Source organism: Sciurus carolinensis, chromosome 6 (genome assembly GCF_902686445.1).
Source record: "Sciurus carolinensis chromosome 6, mSciCar1.2, whole genome shotgun sequence".
Taxonomy (NCBI): Eukaryota; Metazoa; Chordata; class Mammalia; order Rodentia; family Sciuridae; genus Sciurus; species Sciurus carolinensis.
The window spans coordinates 129,969,387-129,987,316 of record NC_062218.1 but is presented as its reverse complement, the minus strand read 5'-3'; the positions used below and the strand labels follow the sequence as shown (position 1 = coordinate 129,987,316).

Genomic DNA, 17,930 nt, shown 5'->3' with positions numbered 1-17,930 from the left:
CAAGCCTCCAGTAGGCGTCGCAGGATGGGATTTGCCCCACCCAAGGAACTGAGCTCCAGTTTCCAGGATTATCACAGATGGCTGCTCTGGCTTGGAAATGTGTTGGCAAATGGGGAGCTGCAGCTCAGGGGTGGACGTGGTCAGCTGGAAGTCCTGGAGACGGGATGCGGTTGTTCCCGCAGGGGTCCTGGAGGTCCAGTGTGTTTGGTTTGGTTTTGGGATCCTGGAGGCTGGGTGCAATCAGTCAGTCTGGGGTCCCGGTGATAGGGCGCAGTCAGTTGGTCTGGGGGTCCTGGCAGCAGGGAGCAGTCAGTCGATGTGAGGGCCTGAGGCAGGGAGTGATCGATTGGGCTGAGGTATTCTGGAGTCGGGGCTAAGTCAGTCGGGCCACGGTTCCTACAGGACCTGGCTGTTGTCTCAAAATGGCGGCAGCGACGTGTAATCAAACCTGCAGGTACTGTAACAGTGAAGTTCCAGGCAACAGCAGGCAGCTGGTGCCCCACTGGCGGTCGGTGATCAGTTTGCTGACTGTTGTTGGACGATCGGGAGGCGAACCTCGTGCGGTGGGTGATGGATAGTTGTAAGGCAGGCGATGGACAGGCAAGAGGCAGCCAAATGGCGGATGATAGACGCCTGACAGTGAACAATGTGCATCAAAAAGGCGAGATTATGCTGGCAGACTGCAGGTCATCACAGGAGACAAATGGGGTAAACACCAGGGGATTGATAAGCAGCAAAATCTGCCTCACCAAGAAACAGATATCCTCTGCTTGAAACCAGAGTTACAGAGCGACAAGGAACGCAGCCTCCCTCTAGTCTGCCATCTTGGATCTCCCTGTAACCTTTTTTAACTGCCAGAAAGATGCTAAAATGCTAAAACTTATGGGAGATATATACTAAATAATTTCAACTATCTTTTCTCAGTGGAAGGTTTTTATTTATTTACTTTCTGTACATAGAACTTAGGAAATTAAGAAATTGTGAACTCCCTGGATATCATTTCATTTCTTTTCTTTCTTGCTGTTGAAATTTCCAAAGCCAGTGTTTTACTAAGAATTTGCTGTCTGAAGTTATTAAACTTAGTGTGTCTATATAATTGGGATCATACTACTTACTTCTAGGGAAAAATCTAGGCAAAGCACCTAGCATAGTGTCTGGCCCAAGCAGCTACTGCATTAATATTAATGCATCGTACCATATTTCTTGTGTTATATGTTTTTAGAGTGTTCTTAGTCTTTTGTTCTTCATTTATTAGTCTGTTCGTATTGCTGTAACTTTATTTCCTTTATTTTTTTTGACAATGAGGCTATAGTACCTTTTAACCTCATGATTAACTTTGTTGACTACTCCTTTAATTTGCTGTTCTTTAGCTAATTAGCCTGTTTGTTTTGATTATGGTTTTGGTACTGGTGATTGAACCCAGGGGTACTCTATCACTGAACTTTGTCTTTAGTACTTTTTATTTTGAAACAGTCTCACTAGGTTGCTGAGGTTCTTCAGCCTCAGTCTCTTGAGTAGCTGGGATTACAGGCATGTGCCTCCATATCTGTCCCTAACTAGTCCCTAAAATATATTTAGACTAAACCACTGATATTTTCAAAAACTCTTATACATTTTCTTGACATATAAATTGAATATAATTTTCCTTGTGTGTGATCTACTCCCACTTGTCTAGTTCTGTTGATATTTTACCATGTTAATTAATTGTAATTAGAGACTTCTTTGGGAGTAGGGATAAGGCTATTCTCTAGATGATGAAGTAATGACAGTGATTTTTATCCTTATCTAGTTGCCAATCGGAGACCATATCGGGAATATTACGTGGAGGCTTTTGGAGACCCTTCTGAAAGAGCCTGGGTAGCTGGAAAAGCAATCGTCATGTTTGAAGGCAGGCATCAATTTGAAGAACTACCTGTCCTTAGGAAAAGAGGAAAGCAGAAAGAAAAAGGATATAGGCATAAGGTAAAAACAAAAATTATAAAAGAGACTTCTTAAAAATTATCTACTTGCAGGACTTGGGATGTGGTTCAGTGGTACTTTGCTTGCCTAGCATGTAGGAGGCACTGGATTGGATTTTCAGCACCACATATAAAAAATGAATAAAATAAAAGTCCACCAGCAACTAAAAGTATATTTAAAAAATTTAAAATTATCTACTTGTAGGTTGGCAGAGAGGAGAATAAGCATTGTTCTTGAAATATAAGCCATTTCCTTTATTAATAAGGTATCTTTGAGGAAATAAGTGGTAAGCAGGTTTTTTGCAGGGATGAGTGTGGGGCAATCTTTTGTTACACTGTTTTTTGAGAAATGACTTCAGCTCCTTCTGCCTTGTCTTTTGAGAAGCCACAGTACAATACCACATGACAAGTTTTTTTTGGTTATTTATTAGGGAAGAAAGTGATCATTAAAGTGAAATATTCTACTTTTCACCCTCTGGACTAATTATTCCTTTCTTTTTTTTTCTTTTCTTTAAACTTAGATTCCATTACTTTATTTTATATATTTAGTTGTTGATGGACTTTTATTTTATTTATTTATTTATTTATATGTGGTGCCGAGATCAAACCCAGTGCCTCATGCATGCTAGGCTAGCCCTCTACCCCTGAGCCACAACCTCAGCCCTGGGCTAATTATTTCTCTTAAGTATCAAAATAATAAGGCTTTTTTTTTTTTTTTTTTTTTTTTAATGTTTTATGAGTGTTTGCTGTTTCAAACATGGCTATATTTTAATCATGAACATTTATGGCTTTTAATTTTTCCTTCCAATTTTTTGTTGTGTTAAAATACACATAGCACAAAATTAATATTTAAACCAGTTTAGTGTACAGTTAGATAATTATCTATGTAGAACACACACATACACACACACGCACGTGCATATGGTGGTGTTGGGTATCAAATCCAGGGCTTCATTGCAGTGTAGGGAAGCACTCTACCACTGAGCTATATCCTTTAATTCTTTTTTTTTTTTTTTTTTTTTTTTTTTTTTTTTTTTTCCCGCGGTGCTGGGGATCAATCCCCGGGCCTTGTGCTTGCAAGGCAAGCATTCTACCAACTGAGCTGTCTCCCCAGCCATTCCTTTAATTCTTTTCATTTGCTAAAACTGAAACTTTTTCTCCATTAAGTAATAACTTAATTTTTTTTCTTTCCCCTGGCTCCTCACAATCACCATTCTTTCTCCCTGTGATCTAACATTTTTTTGTAGTTAGTTCTATGGCTCATTTGTTTTTGTTGAGATATCTTCTTAATTGTCCAGACTGGCCTTGAACTCCTGGACTTCAGTGATCCTCTTGCCTTAGCTTTCTGAGTAGTTTGGACTACAGGAGTATGCCACAATGTCTAGTTCTTACTGTTACAGTTAATTCTAGAATAAGAAATAGTTCTTAGTTTGGTGTCTCTTATTCCCCTATGTATTTATAATATATATAAGTATGTCTAGACTTTTTGAAAAAAAAAATCATGATTAGGATAATTTAAAATTAGTATACAAGATCTGTCACTTATAAGTTAGGTTCTCTTAGACTTGTCTACGTTTCAAATATATAATCACATACCTTGTAGAACTGTTCTGATTAGAAATAAGTATAAATACTGTATATAAAAACAATTAGTATATGTTGTTAGGATGAAGGAGTTTAACTTTCTAATATTTTGGATGGTTAGTGGTAGGAAGTTGTCAGAATTTTTATATTAAACTTTTAGCAAGGTAGATTTATCACCTCTCTTTTCATAGGAGTTATCTAGTACTTTCTTGTTCTGGAAAATTGACTTACTCTAGTCACAGACTTGAGCATTAGTGGGCATATTTGCATATAAAAGAGACCAGGTAATTTAGTACCTATCTAGTGACTTTGAAGTTTTACATTTTCTGCAGAACAATTTTTTCACAAGTATTAAAGTTAATTGTGAACACTTAGAGATAACAGTGTTAATACTTAACTGGTACCTATTGTATGGGGTCAAGGAAGGAAATAAGAGCCTAGAAAATTAGGTATGTTTCATAGAACCTAAAATGTCTGCATGCTGTGAGGATTCTAGAAAAGAACTCATGTATTTTGTTACAGACAAGTGTCTCTGTACTATATAATTATACCCCAGAGATAACTTGGGCATAATCCACATTGTATGTACTGCATATAGAAGAGTCTTGGGCTGGGGATATAGCTCAGTTGGTTTATTGCTTGCTTCACATGTACAAGGCCCTGGGTTCAGTCCCCAGCACCGCCAAAAAAAAAAAAAAGAGAGAGAGAGAAATATTGAAGAACCTTGATTAGCTAGGTTCCCTAGTGATAGGTAGAATTTCAAAATTCATGTCTCCTAAGGTCAGATTTGATCTCATTCCTCCTGGCCTATATTTTTATATTCATCTTTAAACTTTTTCTTTCTTGTGCATCTGAGCACATGCATATCTTTCATAATTCAGGAAGAAAATAAATCCTTATTCTAAGTTACATAGGAGTAGGTAGAGAAGGTCCGATTTAGAAATGTAATAGTTTCAGTTGTAATCTGAGTTATGGTCACTTTTTTGTGTTTATAAATCCAAGAAGGGCAGAGGGTTTATGACATCAGTCCTCCTCTAATGATAGATCTTATTAACCGAAGTATTGTTGAGGAACCCTTTTAGGTAAGCTCTGGGTGAACCCACCTGTGAACTTCCTGGCCAGTCTCATAATAAGACCTTGAAGAAGTGCATCAAAGTTTGGACAAGCTTTTCATTTGAAAGATGTTTATTGATTTTCTTCCTTTTTCGCCTCACATTTCTCTGATAAGTGATGTACTTTTTCTCCTTTACATTTAAGGTTCCTCAGAAAATTTTGAGTAAATGGGAAGCCAGTGTTGGTCTTGCTGAACAATATGATGTTCCTAAAGGGTCGAAGAACCGAAAATGTGTCACTAGTTCAGTCAAGTTGGACAGTGAGGAAGATATGCCATTTGAGGACTGTACAAATGATCCTGAATCAGAACATGACTTATTGCTTAATGGCTGCTTGAAATCTCTGGCTTTTGATTCTGAGCATTCTGCAGATGAGAAGGAAAAGCCCTGTGCTAAGTCTCGAACCAGAAAGAGCTCAGATAATCCAAAAAGGACTAATGTGAAAAAAGGCATCATGCAATTTGAAGCACATACGGAGGAACGGAGGAGTAAGATTCCAGAGAACCTTGGCCTGAACTTTATCTCTGGGGATGTATCTGATAAGCAGGCCTCTAATGAACTTTCAAGGATAGCAAATAGCCTCACAGGGTCCAGCACTGCTCCGGGAAGTTTCCTGTTTTCTTCATGTGGAAAAAACAGTGCAAAGAAAGAATTTGAGACTTCAAATTGTGATTCTTTATTGGGCTTGTCTGAAGGTGCCTTGATCTCTAAACATCCTGGGGAGAAAAAGAAACTTCAGCGAGGTCTGGTGTGCAGTTCAAAAGTACAGCTCTGTTATATTGGAGCTGGTGATGAGGAAAAGCGAAGTGATTCCATCAGCATCTGTACCACTTCTGATGATGGAAGTAGTGATCTGGATCCTGTAGAACCCAGCTCAGAGTCTGATAACAGTGTCCTTGAAATTACAGATACTTTTGATAGAAGAGAGAACATATTATCCATGCAGAAAAATGAAAAGATGAAGTATTCTAGGTATCCTGCCACAAACACTAGGGTGAAAACAAAACAGAAGTCTCTCATTAACTCACATACAGACCACTTAATAGATTGTACAAAGACAGTAGATCCTGGAACTGAGACATCTCAGGTTAATCTCTCTGATCTTAAAGTGACCACTCTCATCCACAAACCCCAGTCGGATTTTAGAAATGATGGTCTCTCTCCAAAATTCAACACACCATCAAGCATTTCCAGTGAGAACTCACTGATAAAGGGTGGCACTACAAATCAAGCTCTGTTACATTCGAAAAGCAAACAGCCCAAGTTCCGAACTATTAAGTGTAAACATAAAGAAAATCCAGTTATGGTAGAACCCCAAATTACAAATGAGGACTGCAGTTTGAAATGTTGCTCTTCTGATACCAAAGGCTCTCCTTTGGCCAGCATTTCTAAAAGTGGAAAAGCGGATGGGCTAAAACTACTGAACAACATGCATGAGAAAACCAGGGATTCAAATGACATAGAAACAGCAGTGGTGAAACATGTTTTATCTGAATTGAAAGAACTCTCTTACAGATCCTTAGGTGATGACGTCAGTGACTCTGGAACATCAAAACCATCAAAACCATTACTTTTTTCTTCTGCTTCTAGTCAGAATCATTTACCTATTGAACCAGACTACAAATTTAGTACATTGCTAATGATGTTGAAAGATATGCATGATAGTAAGACCAAGGAGCAAAGGTTGATGACCGCTCAAAATCTGGCCTCTTACCGAAGTCCTGTTCGTGGTGACTGTTCTACCAGTAGTCCTGTGGCAGCACCAAAGGTTTTGGTTTCAGGAGGCTCCACCCACAATTCAGAAAAAAATGGAGATGGCACTCAGGACTCAGCCCATCCTAACTCTAGTGGTGACTCTGTGCTTTCTGGGGAATTGTCTGCCTCCTTACCTGGCGTAGTGTCTGACAGAAGAGATCTCCCTGCTTCTAGCAAAAGTCGTTCCAACTGTGTTACCAGACGCAACTGTGGCCGATCAAAGCCATCCTCCAAATTTCGAGATGTGTTTTCAGCCCAGGTGGCAAAGAACACAGTAAACCGGAAAGCCTTAAAGACAGAGCGCAAAAGGAAACTGAACCGCCTTCCTGCTGTGACTCTGGAGACTGCACTGCAGGGAGACAAAGAGAGTGGATGCTCTGTGAATGGTCCATCCAGAGGTGGGGCAGAAGATCTTGGTAAAGAAGAACCCCTTCAATTAATGGGCCCTTTAAAAAGTGAAGATACCCAGTTTTCCAGTGTGCATTTTGATAAACAGTCTGACCCTGATAAAATTCTTGAAAAGGGTCCCCCTTTTGAGAACAGAAAAGGCCCAGAGCTGGACTCTGAAATGAATAGTGAGAATGATGAATCAAGTGGGATAAATCAAGTGGTGCCTAAAAAGCGGTGGCAGCGTTTAAACCAAAGGCGCACAAAACCTGGAAAGCGCACCAGCAGGTTTAGGGAGAAAGAAAACTCTGAGGGTGCCTTTGGGGTCTTGCTTCCCAGTGATCCTGTACAGAAGGGCGGGGATGATTTCCCAGAGAATAGAACTCCAACTTCTACAAACATACTAGAGGACACACTGACAGATCCAAATCATGCCAGCCACGTAGATTCTGTTGGTCCACCCTTGAATGTTTGTGATAAATCCAGTGCCAGCACGGAGGATATGGAAAAAGAGCCAGTAATTCCCAATTTGACACCCCAGGCTGAGCTCCCTGAACCAGGTAAGAATTTCTGATTGGTCAAAAGGGGTTGGAGAAGGTTCCTATGATGTTCCCCTTCTGAAGTTGGTGTATTTTAATGGAAAGGTGAATTGTAAACTGGGAAGGGAAGGATTATCAATAAGAAAGGGCTTTATGTCGAAGGGTGTGAAATTTTGAAAATCACATTTTCATATATATTTTCAGACTTTTTTACCTAAAACTTTCCCCCCCTTCTTCCTTTTAGTAAGTCTCAGCAACAACTTTTTTTTGTTTTCTGTTTTTTTTTTTTTTTTTTTTTGGTATTGGGGATTGAACCCAGGAGTGCTTAACTACTAAGCCACATCCTCGGCCAACTTTTATATTTTATTTAGAGACAGGGTCTCACTAAGTTGCTTAGCATTTTGCTAAGTTGCTGAGGCTGGCTTTGAACCTGTGATCCTCCTGCCTCAGCCTCCCAAGCCGTTGAGATTATAAGTGTGCACCACCACATCCAGCTAGCAACATTTTTGTTCTTGTTTCTCATTTCCTACCTTTAAAAATCTACTAGCATGTGGGGACTCAATCTTTTATTTGAGAAACTCTGGGCCTAAAGTTTAAATTCAGTTCAAAGGAAATAGACTTCCTTTGATCACAGGTTATGGTAGATCTATTTTGTAGATAGAAGAAACATATGTACTTTTGGGGAAAAAAAAATGAAAGTGTTGTATAGTACTTATGAGAAGATCTTAATGTGTCTTTAATCCTTTTTGGAATGAGGTTTATGAATAAATAAAAATACCAGGGTATCCTACCTTAGCAGCATGAGGTAAACAGCAAAAATCTTTCAAGCTATTAACATACAGTGTAGTTCTTGGTCATTGAGGATGAAATTAAGTATCCTTAAACATGTGATTTCCTGAAGTTTTTTTCATCATAGTACCTCCCCCCAATTTTATTGAAATAGAATTCATGTATCATAAAATTCATTCTTTTATTAAGTTTACAAATTGTGGTTTTTCGGATTTTCCCAGAGTATGCAAAAGTCCACATGATCAAATGTGGAACATTAGTTTTACCCCAATCTATTGTCAGTCTTCCTTTAGTTTTCTCCAATCTATTGCCAGTTCCATATACTTTATAGAAATAGAATCAGATAATGTGTGATCCTTTTACATCTGGTTGCTTTAACTTTGTGTAATGTTTTCAAGATTCATCCATGATATAGGAACTTCTTCATTTTCCACTTGTGCTGGGGATTGAACCCAGGGCCTTGCATATGACTCTATCAATTACCTATATTGACCTACATCCTTAGCTTTCCTTTTTTTTTTTCTTCCCCTCTTTTTTCTCCCTTTAATGTGATGTTGGGGATTGAACCCAGGGCTTCTTGCATGCTAAGCAGCTAAGCACATGTTTTGCCAATGATCTGTACCACAGCACCCCCTCCTCATTCTGCCCCAGTTTCCTGAGATACTGGGATTATAGGCACCCTTCTCCTTTTTCTTATTCACTTATTGGTCAATGGCCATTTAGATTGCTTCTGCATCTTGTCTGTCATGAATAATGAATGCTACAGTGCTTGTGAATTTGCAAAAAGCACTTTGAGATCCAATTTGTTCTTTTTCATATAAATTCAAAGGTGAAATTGCTGATTATATACTAATTTTAATAGTAATTTTACTAATAAGTTTTAGAGCAACCTCCATATTCTCTATAGTTGTTGCACAATTTTAAAAGGGCTTTTATCTCTTCATATCTTTGTTAATAACTTGTTTTCTTGGGAGAACCATACTAACTGGTGTGAGGTGATATCCCATTTTGTGGTTTTGATTTGCATTTCTCTGGTTAGTGATACTGAGCATCTTTTCAGGGGTTTATTGGCTATTTGTAATATCTTCTTGGAGAAAGATCTATTCAGGTCCTTTGCCCATATTTTAATCTAGTTATTATTTTTGAGTTGTGACAGTTCTTTGTATATTGTAAACACTAACCACTTGTATCTGATATATAATTTGTGGATATTTTCTCCTATTCCATAGGTTGTCTTTTCACTCTGTTGGTTGTTGACTATCTTTCCACATTGTGAACAGTCTTGGCACCCTTGTTGAAAACTACTTGTCTGGGTACATGATGGTTTGTTTATTTCAGGATTCTCTACTCTGTTCTGCCAGTCTTTCTGTCTGTGTTTATACTGGTACCATATTGTTTTAATTGCCATAGCTTTGTGATATGTTTGGAAACTAGGGTAAGCTTTTCCCTAAAGATAGTTTTGCTTATTTAGGGGTTCTCCATATGAATTCTGTGTGAATTTTAAGAGTTTTTTTCCCTGTTTCTGCAAAATTTACCATGTTGGTGTTTTTGTTTTATTTTGTTTATTTTGTTTCCTTGTTTTTTGGAGACAGGGTCTTGTACCCAGGCTAGCCTTGAACCTGTGATCAAGTAATCCTCCTGCATAAACTGCCCAAGTAGCTGATACCACAGGTGTACACCTGTGTGTCTAACTGCTGTTGGGATTTTGATAGCAATTGCAGTGAATATGTAGTTTGCTTTGGTTGTATGGATATCTTAACAGTATTGTTTTGCAGTCCATGAACACAGGGTATCTTTTCATTTATTTATGTCTTTAATTTCATTCAGCTAGTGTTCAAATTTTTCAGAGTATAACTTTTTCATCACCTTGCTTATTCTTATTCTATTCTTATTATGCTACATGGTTTGTAATTTCCTTTTCAGATTATTCTTGTGAGTGTGTAGAAATGCAACAGATTTTTAGTGTTGATTTTTGTCTTCTACAACTTTGCTGAATTTGCCCTACCACGTTTATATGGAATATTTAGTAGGATTTTATACATATAAGATTGTATTATGAACACAGAATTTTGCTTCTTACTTTCCAGTTTGAATGCTTTTTATTGATTTTTCTTATCCAATTACTTTGTTTGAGCTTTCAGTACTCTTTTGAAGACATGGCTAGAGTGGGTATCCTTCCCTTGCTTAGAGGAAAAACTTTGTTTTTGCTTTCAGTTTTTCACCATTGAATTTAATGTGGTGGTACACACCTGTAATCCCAGTGGCTCAGAGGCTGAGGCAAAAGGTTGGGGCATTCAAAGCCAGCCTCAGCAATTTAGTGAGGCCCTAAACAACTTAGTGAAACAACTTAGAGAGACAACTTTTTTTTTTTTTTTTTTTTTTTTTTTTTTTTTTTTTTTTGCGGTACTGGGGATCGAACTCAGGGCCTTGTGCTTCTGAGGCAAGCACTCTACCAGCTGAGCTATCTCCCCAGCACTGGTGAGACAACTTAGTGTCTCTAAATAAAATACAAAAAGGGCCTGGAGATGTGGCTCAGTGGTTAAGTGCTCCTGGGTTGAATCCCCGGTACTCCCACTACCTCCCAAAGAAAATCACTCTTCAGTGTACAATTCTCTAGTTAAGGCTTGGCTTCCAGTGGTACTGGGCTTCTCTTTGTTGGAAGGTTGTCTGCTCGGATTTTCTCTCTTCATGAGTCATTTCATTTAGTCTTGATAGATGATATATTTCTAGGGATGTATCTGTTTCTTTTTGTTTTTTATTGTAAACAAATGGGATACTTGTTGTTTCTGTTTGTACATGAAGTAAAGGCATACCATTTGTGTAATCATACATTTACATAGGGTAATGGTGTTTGATTCATTCTGTTATTTTTCCCTCGCCCCCCACGCCTCCCACCCCTCTCTTCCCTCTATACAGTCCCTCCTTCCTCCATTCTTGCCCCCCTCCCACCCCTCATTATGTGTCATCATGCACTTATCAGCGAGATCATTCATCCTTTGGTTTTTTGAGATTGCCTTATCTCACTTAGCAAGATATTCTCCAGTTTCATCCATTTGCCTGAAAGTGCCATAATTTTATTATTCTTTATGGCTGAGTAATATTCCATTGTGTGCGAGATATATAGATACACACACACACACACACACACACACACACACACCACAGTTTCTTTATCCATTCATCAATTGAAGGACATTTAGGTTGGTTCCACAATCTGGCTATTGTGAATTGAGCAGCTATAAACACTGATGTGGCTGCATCTCTGTAGTATGCTGATTTTAAGTCCTTTGGATATAGGCCAAGGTGCGGGATAGCTGGGTCAAATGGTGATTCCATTCCAAGCTTTCTGAGGAATCTCCACACTGCTTTCCAGAGTGACTGCACTAATTTGCAACCCCACCAGCAATGTATGAGTGTTCCTTTTTCACCACATCCTCGCCAACACCTATCGTTGCTTGTGTTCTTGATAATAACCATTCTGATTGGGGTGAGATGGAATCTTAGGGTAGTTTTGATTTGTAAATTCTCTTATTACTAGAGATGTGGAACATTTTTTTCATATATCTGTTGATTGCTTGTAGATCTTCTTCTGTGAAGTGTATGTTCATTTCCTTAGCCCATTTTTTGATTGGATTATTTTTATTCTTGGTGTAGAGTTTTTTGAGTTCTTTATATATTCTGGAAATTAGTGCTATTTGTATCCCTTTAATTTCTTTAGTCTGACTAATTGCTCTGGTTAGTATTTCACAAATGATGTTGAATAGAAGTAGTGAAAGAGGACATCCTGTCTTGTTCCCGTTTTTAAAGGGAATGGTTTCAGTTTTTCTCCATTAAGAATGATGTTGGCCATGGGCTTAGCATAAATAGCCTTTACAATGTTGAGGTATGTTCCTACTATCCCTATTGTTTCTAGTGTTTTGAGCATGAAGGGGTGTTGTATTTTGTCGAAAGCTTTTTCTGCATCAATTGAAATAACCATATGATTCTTATCCTTAAGTCTGTTGAAATGATGGATTATGTTTATTGATTTATGCATGTTAAGCCATCCTTGCATTCCGAGGTCTTGTAGAACTCGGCTGAGAATCCGTCTGGTCCTGGGCTTTTCTTGGATGGTAGGCTTTTGATGGCTTCTTCTATTTCATTGCTTGATATATATATATATTCTAAATAGTTTTTAGTTATTCGCAGACCTTTATTTTATTTATTTATCTATCTATTTATTTATTTATTTACATGTGGTGCTGAGAGTCGAACCCAGTGCCTCACACATGCTAGGCAAGCGCTGTACCACTGAGCCACAACCCAGCCCCCTCATTGCTTGATATTGATCTGTTTAAATTGTGTATGTCCTCCTGGTTCAGTTTGGGAGGAGCATATGTCTCTAGAAATTTGTCAGTGTCTTTGGTAGTTTCTATTTTGTTGGAATACAGATTTGCAGAGTAGCTTCTCATTATGTTATGTGTCTCAGTGGTGTCTGTCGTGATACTACCTTTTTCATCACAAATTTTAGTAATTTGAGTTTTCTCTCTCCTTTATTATGTGGTTAAGGGTTTGTCTATTTTGTTTACTTTCTCAAAGAACCAACTTTTTGTTTTGTCAATTTTTTGAATTGTTTCTTTTGTTGCACTTTCATTGACTTCAACTCTAATTTTAATTATTTCCTGTCTTCTACTACTTTTGCTGTTATTCTGTTCTTCTTTTTCTAGGGTTTTGAGCTGTAATGTTAGGTCATTTAGTTGTTGACTTTTCATTCTTTTCTGGAATGCGCTCCATGCAATGAATTTTCCTCTTAGTACCACTTTCATAGTGTCGCAGAGATTTTGATATGTAGTATCATCGTTCTCATTGACCTCTAAGAATTTTTTTAATCTCCTCCCTGATGTTTTCCATTATCCATGTTTCATTCAATAGCATATTATTTAGTCTCCAGGTGTTGAAGTAATTCCTGTTTTTTATTTTGTCTTTGATTTTTAATTTCATTCCATTATGATCTGATAGAACACAAGGCAGTATCTCTATATTTTTTGCATAAGGACTGCTTTGTGGCATAACATATGGTGTATTTTCAAGAAGATTCCATGTGCTGCTGAGAAAAAATTGAATTCACTTGTTGATTGATGGAATAATGTATATATGTCTATTAAGTCTAGGTTATTGATTGTGTTATTGAGTTCTGTGGTTTCTTTGTTTTGTTTTTGTTTGGAAGATCTATCCAGAGGTGACAGCAATGTGTTAGGTCACCCAGAATTATTGTGTTGTGGTCTGTGTGATTCCTGAAAAGGAGAAGGATTTGTTTGATGTACAGGGATGCACCTTTGTTTGGGGCATAAATATTTACTATCGTTATGTCTTCCTGATTTATGGTTCCCTTAAGCAGTTTGAAATGTCCTTCTTTTTCCCTTCTGACTAACTTTGACTTGAAGTCCACTTTATCTGAAATAAGGATTGAAACCCCTGCTTTTTTACTGAGTCCATGTGCATGGTAGATTTCTTCCCATCCTTTCACCTTTAGTCTGTGAATGTCTTTTTCTATGAGATGAGTCTCTTGAAGGCAGCATATTGTTGGGTCTTTCTTTTTAATCCATTCTGCCAGTGTATGTCTTTTGATTGATGAGTTTAGGCCATTAATGTTCAGGGTTATTATTGAGATATGATTTGTATTCCCAGTCATTTGGGCTTATTTTTGGTTTTTAACTTGACTTGGTTTCTCCTTTGAATGGATTTTTCTTTAAGGTAGTTCCTCTCTTTGCTGACCTCCATTGTTGTTTTTCATTTCCTCCTCATGGAATATTTTGTTGAGAACATTCTGTAGCGCAGGCTTTCTTTTTGTAAATTCTTTTAACTTTTGTTTATCATGGAAGGATTTTATTTCATCTTCAAATCTGAAGGTTAGTTTTGTTGGGTATAGGATTCTTGGTTGGCAGCCATGTTATTTCAGAGCTTGAAGTATGTTGTTGCAGGCCCTTCTAGCTTTTAGAGTCTGAGCTGAGAAATCTGCTGATATCCATATTGGTTTCTCCCTATATGTAATCTGATGCTTTTCTCTCGCAGCCTTCAAAATCCTATCTTTATTTTGAATGTTAGGCATTTTCATTATGATGTGCCTTGGTGTGGATCTGTTGTGATTTTGTGCATTTGGTGTTCTGTAAGCCTCTTGTAATTGATTTTCCATTTCGTTCTTCAGGCTTGGGAAAATTTGTGATACTATTTCATTGAATAGGTTGTTCATTTCTTTGGAGTGTATGTGTGTGCCTTCCTCAGTGCCAATAATTCTTAAATTTGGTCTTTTCATGATGTCCCATAGTTCTTGGAAATTCTGTTCATGATTTCTTACCGTCTTCCTTGTTTGGGCAAGTTTATTTTATTTTTATTTATTTATTTATTTATTTATTTTTATTATTGTATACAAATGGGATACATGTTGTTTCTCTTTGTACATAGAGTCAAGGCATACCATTTGTGTAATCATACGTTTACATAGGGCAATGATGTTTGATTATTTTTTTTTCCTCCCCCCCCACCCCTCCCACCCCACTTTCCCCTCTATACAGTCCTTCTTTCCTTCATTCTTACCGCTCTCCTTATCCCTAACCCTAAACCTAACCCTAAACCTAATGCTAACCCCTCCCACCCCCCATTATATGTCCTCATCCGCTTATCAGCGAGATCATTCGTCCTTTAGTTTTTTGAGATTGGCTTATCTCACTTAGCATGATATTCTCCAATTTCATCCATTTGTCTGTAAATGCCATAATTTTATCATTCTTCATTGAGGAGTAATATTCCATTGTATATATATGCCACAGTTTCTTTATCCATTCATCAACTGAAGGGCATCTAGGTTGGTTCCACAATCTGGCTATGGTAAATTGAGCAGCAATGAACATTGATGAGGCTGTATCTCTGTAGTATGCTGATTTTAAGTCCTTTGGGTATAGGCCAAGGAGTGGGATAGCTGGGTCAAATGGTGTTTCCATTCCAAGCTTTCTGAGGAATCTCCACACTGCTTTCCAGAGTGGCTGCACTAATTTGCAACCCCACCAGCAATGTATGAGTGTTCCTTTTTCACCACATCCTCGCCAACACCTATTGTTGCTTGTGTTCTTGATAATCGCCATTCTAATTGGGGTGAGATGAAATCTTAGGGTAGGGCAAGTTTATTTTCAAGATCAAATATTTTGTCTTCATTGTCTGAGGTTCTGTCTTGCAAGTGGTCTAGTCTTTTGGTGATGCTTTCCATTGAGTTTTTTATTTGGTTTATTGTTTCCTTCTTTTCAAGGATTTCCGTTTGGGTGTTTTTTTTTGTTTTTTTTTTGTTTTTTTTTTTGAGAATCTGTATCTCTTTGTTGAAATGATCTTTTGCTTCCTACAGGTGCTCTTTCAGCTTATTGGTATGATCATTAATTGCCTGCATTTGCTCTTTTATCTCATCCTGTGCTTCACAAATCATGTTAATCATGTGTAATCTGAAGTCCTTTTCTGACATTTCTTGTACCATACTGTCATTGGATTCTATTAATATAGAATCTAGATTTGTTTGGATCATTTTCTTCCCTTGTTTTTTCATGTTTTTCGTGTGTCATCCCCTCTAGCAGTGCAGATCTGGGGTATTGCAGATTCCCCCCTATAGGTTTATAGAGGCCCTATAGGTTTCCAAAACCCTTTCTTTAAGGAGAGATCAATATTAGAAGTGCCCTGTTCAGACAGTATGCAATCCTAGACCAAATAACCCCTATGAGAACATTAACAATATTGTTATAATAGACAGAATAAGTTCAATTATTATCTTCAGTATAACAAACAGATTTGCAATAATGTCTGCAGTTTCTAATGGAGGACAAAAAAGGATGCAGAGGGATGTAGGATGTAGCTATTAATGGGATAAGAAAAGAATATATAGAAGTTCTAGATAATACAAAGGGTGAGAGTATAATCAAAAGAAGTTGGTTGTTAGCTTGCAAAAAGGGAGAAAGAGACTCTGAGGGAACAGGTAAAGAAGGAAAAGACAGCAAGAAAAGTAAAGAAATAAAAACAAAATTGTTCAATAAAGAGAAAAAAGAAAATCTACACTATAACCGTCATATAGTATTTAAACCTCCCAGTCTTTGGTAGCCTAATGCATGAGAGGTACCTGACAATGAGCTTCAAGTCTCCAGCAAGCGTCTTAGGATGAGATTTGCCCCACCTATTGCTTCCACGATTATCACAGATGACCGCTCTGGCTTCCAAATGTGTTGGCAAATGGTGAACTGCAGCTTGGAGTGTGGACATTTTCGGCTGGAGGTCCTGGAGGCAGGGTGCGGTTGGTCAAGCAGGGGTCCTGGAGGCCAGGTGTGTTTGGTGTGGTTGCAGATCCTGGAGGCAAGGTGCAATCGGTTGGTTTGAGGTCCCGGTGATAGCGCGCAGTCAGTCAGACTGGGAATCCTGGTGGCAGGAAGCAGTCAGTCGATTCAAGGGCCCCGGAGGCAGGGAGTGATGGGTTTGGCTGAGGGATCCTGTAGTCGGGGCTCAGTCAGTCTGGCCAGGGGTCCTGACTGTTGTCTCAAAATGGCGGCAGCCACGTGTAATTAAACCTGCAGGTACTGTGACAGAGAACTTCTAGGCAACAGCAGGCAGTTGGTGCTCCACTGGCAGTCGGTGATCAGATTGCTGACTATTCTTGGACGATCTGGAGGTGAACCTGGGTCGGTGGGTGATGGACAGGTGTAAGGCAGGTCATGGACAGGCAAGAGGCAGGCAAATGGTGGATGATATGCGCCTGACAGTGATCAATCTGCACTCAAAAAGGCATGGATATACTGGCAGACTGCAGGTGATGATAGTAGACAAATGGGGTAAATAGCAGGGGATCGATAAGCAGCAAAAACTGCCTCACCAAGAAACAGATATCCTGTGCTTTAAACCAGAGTTACGGAACTACAAGGAACAGGAAACGTGGCCTCCCTCTAGTCCACCATCTTGAGTCTCTTCTGTATCTGTTTCTTCTTGGTTATTCAGGTTGTTGGTGTGAATTGTTAGCAATCATCTGATGATCATTTTTATTTCTGGAATATTAATTGTAATGTCTCTCTAATCTTTAATTTTAGTCTTTCAGTGTTGCCAAGGACTTTAAACTAACTTTGATGATTGTTCTTTTCAAAAAACCAACTGGAATCATCAGTTTTTTTCTTTGAGCATTACCAGGGGCTTGCACATATAGGCAATTTCTTTACCATTGAGTTATACTCTTAACCTTAATTTTTTTGTATTATTTTTTCTTCCTTTTTTTATCTAGACTTTGTTTTTTTTCTTCTGCTAACTTTGGATTTAGTTTATTTTTTATTTTTTTAAATTGTTTGAGGTATAACATCAAGGTTGTTGACTTGAGGTTTTTCTTTTTTAATGGGATGGAAACTAGGGCCCCATGCATGCCATAGAGCTACATCCAACCCTTTTTAATTTATTTTGATACAGATTCTCACTTAGTTGCGAAGGCTGTTCTCAAATTTATAATCCTTCTGCTTCAATCTCTGTCTCGCTATAGCTGGGTTTACAGACCTGTGTCACAACACCCTCTTTGCTGCATACCATCAGTTTAGTTGTGTTTTCATTTGTCTCAAGATATTTTAAATTTCCTTTGTGATTTCTTCTTTGGCTTATGGTTGTTGAAGAGTATATTGTTGGGTTTGAGGATGTAGCTCAGTGGTAGAGTGCTTGACTAACAAGTGTGAGACCCTAAATTCAATCTGTAGTGGAGCACCCCCCCCCACCAAAAAAAAAAAAAGGGTATGGTGTTTAATTTCCACATATTTGTAACTTCAGGTTTT

General features: G+C 38.2%; 1 protein-coding gene across 9 annotated transcripts in view; it reads left to right on the top strand.

Moving 5' to 3' along the window:
* Nsd1 (nuclear receptor binding SET domain protein 1) overlaps positions 1-17,930 on the top strand; it is a 156,292-nt gene that overhangs the window by 58,412 nt on the left and 79,950 nt on the right. For all 9 annotated transcript variants that reach the window (XM_047555064.1, XM_047555060.1, XM_047555062.1 and 6 more), the window contains 2 exons: positions 1,790-1,962; positions 4,800-7,356. In XM_047555064.1, coding sequence (XP_047411020.1) covers positions 1,790-1,962; positions 4,800-7,356 — 2,730 coding nt within the window. The remainder of the gene's footprint in view (positions 1-1,789; positions 1,963-4,799; positions 7,357-17,930) is intronic.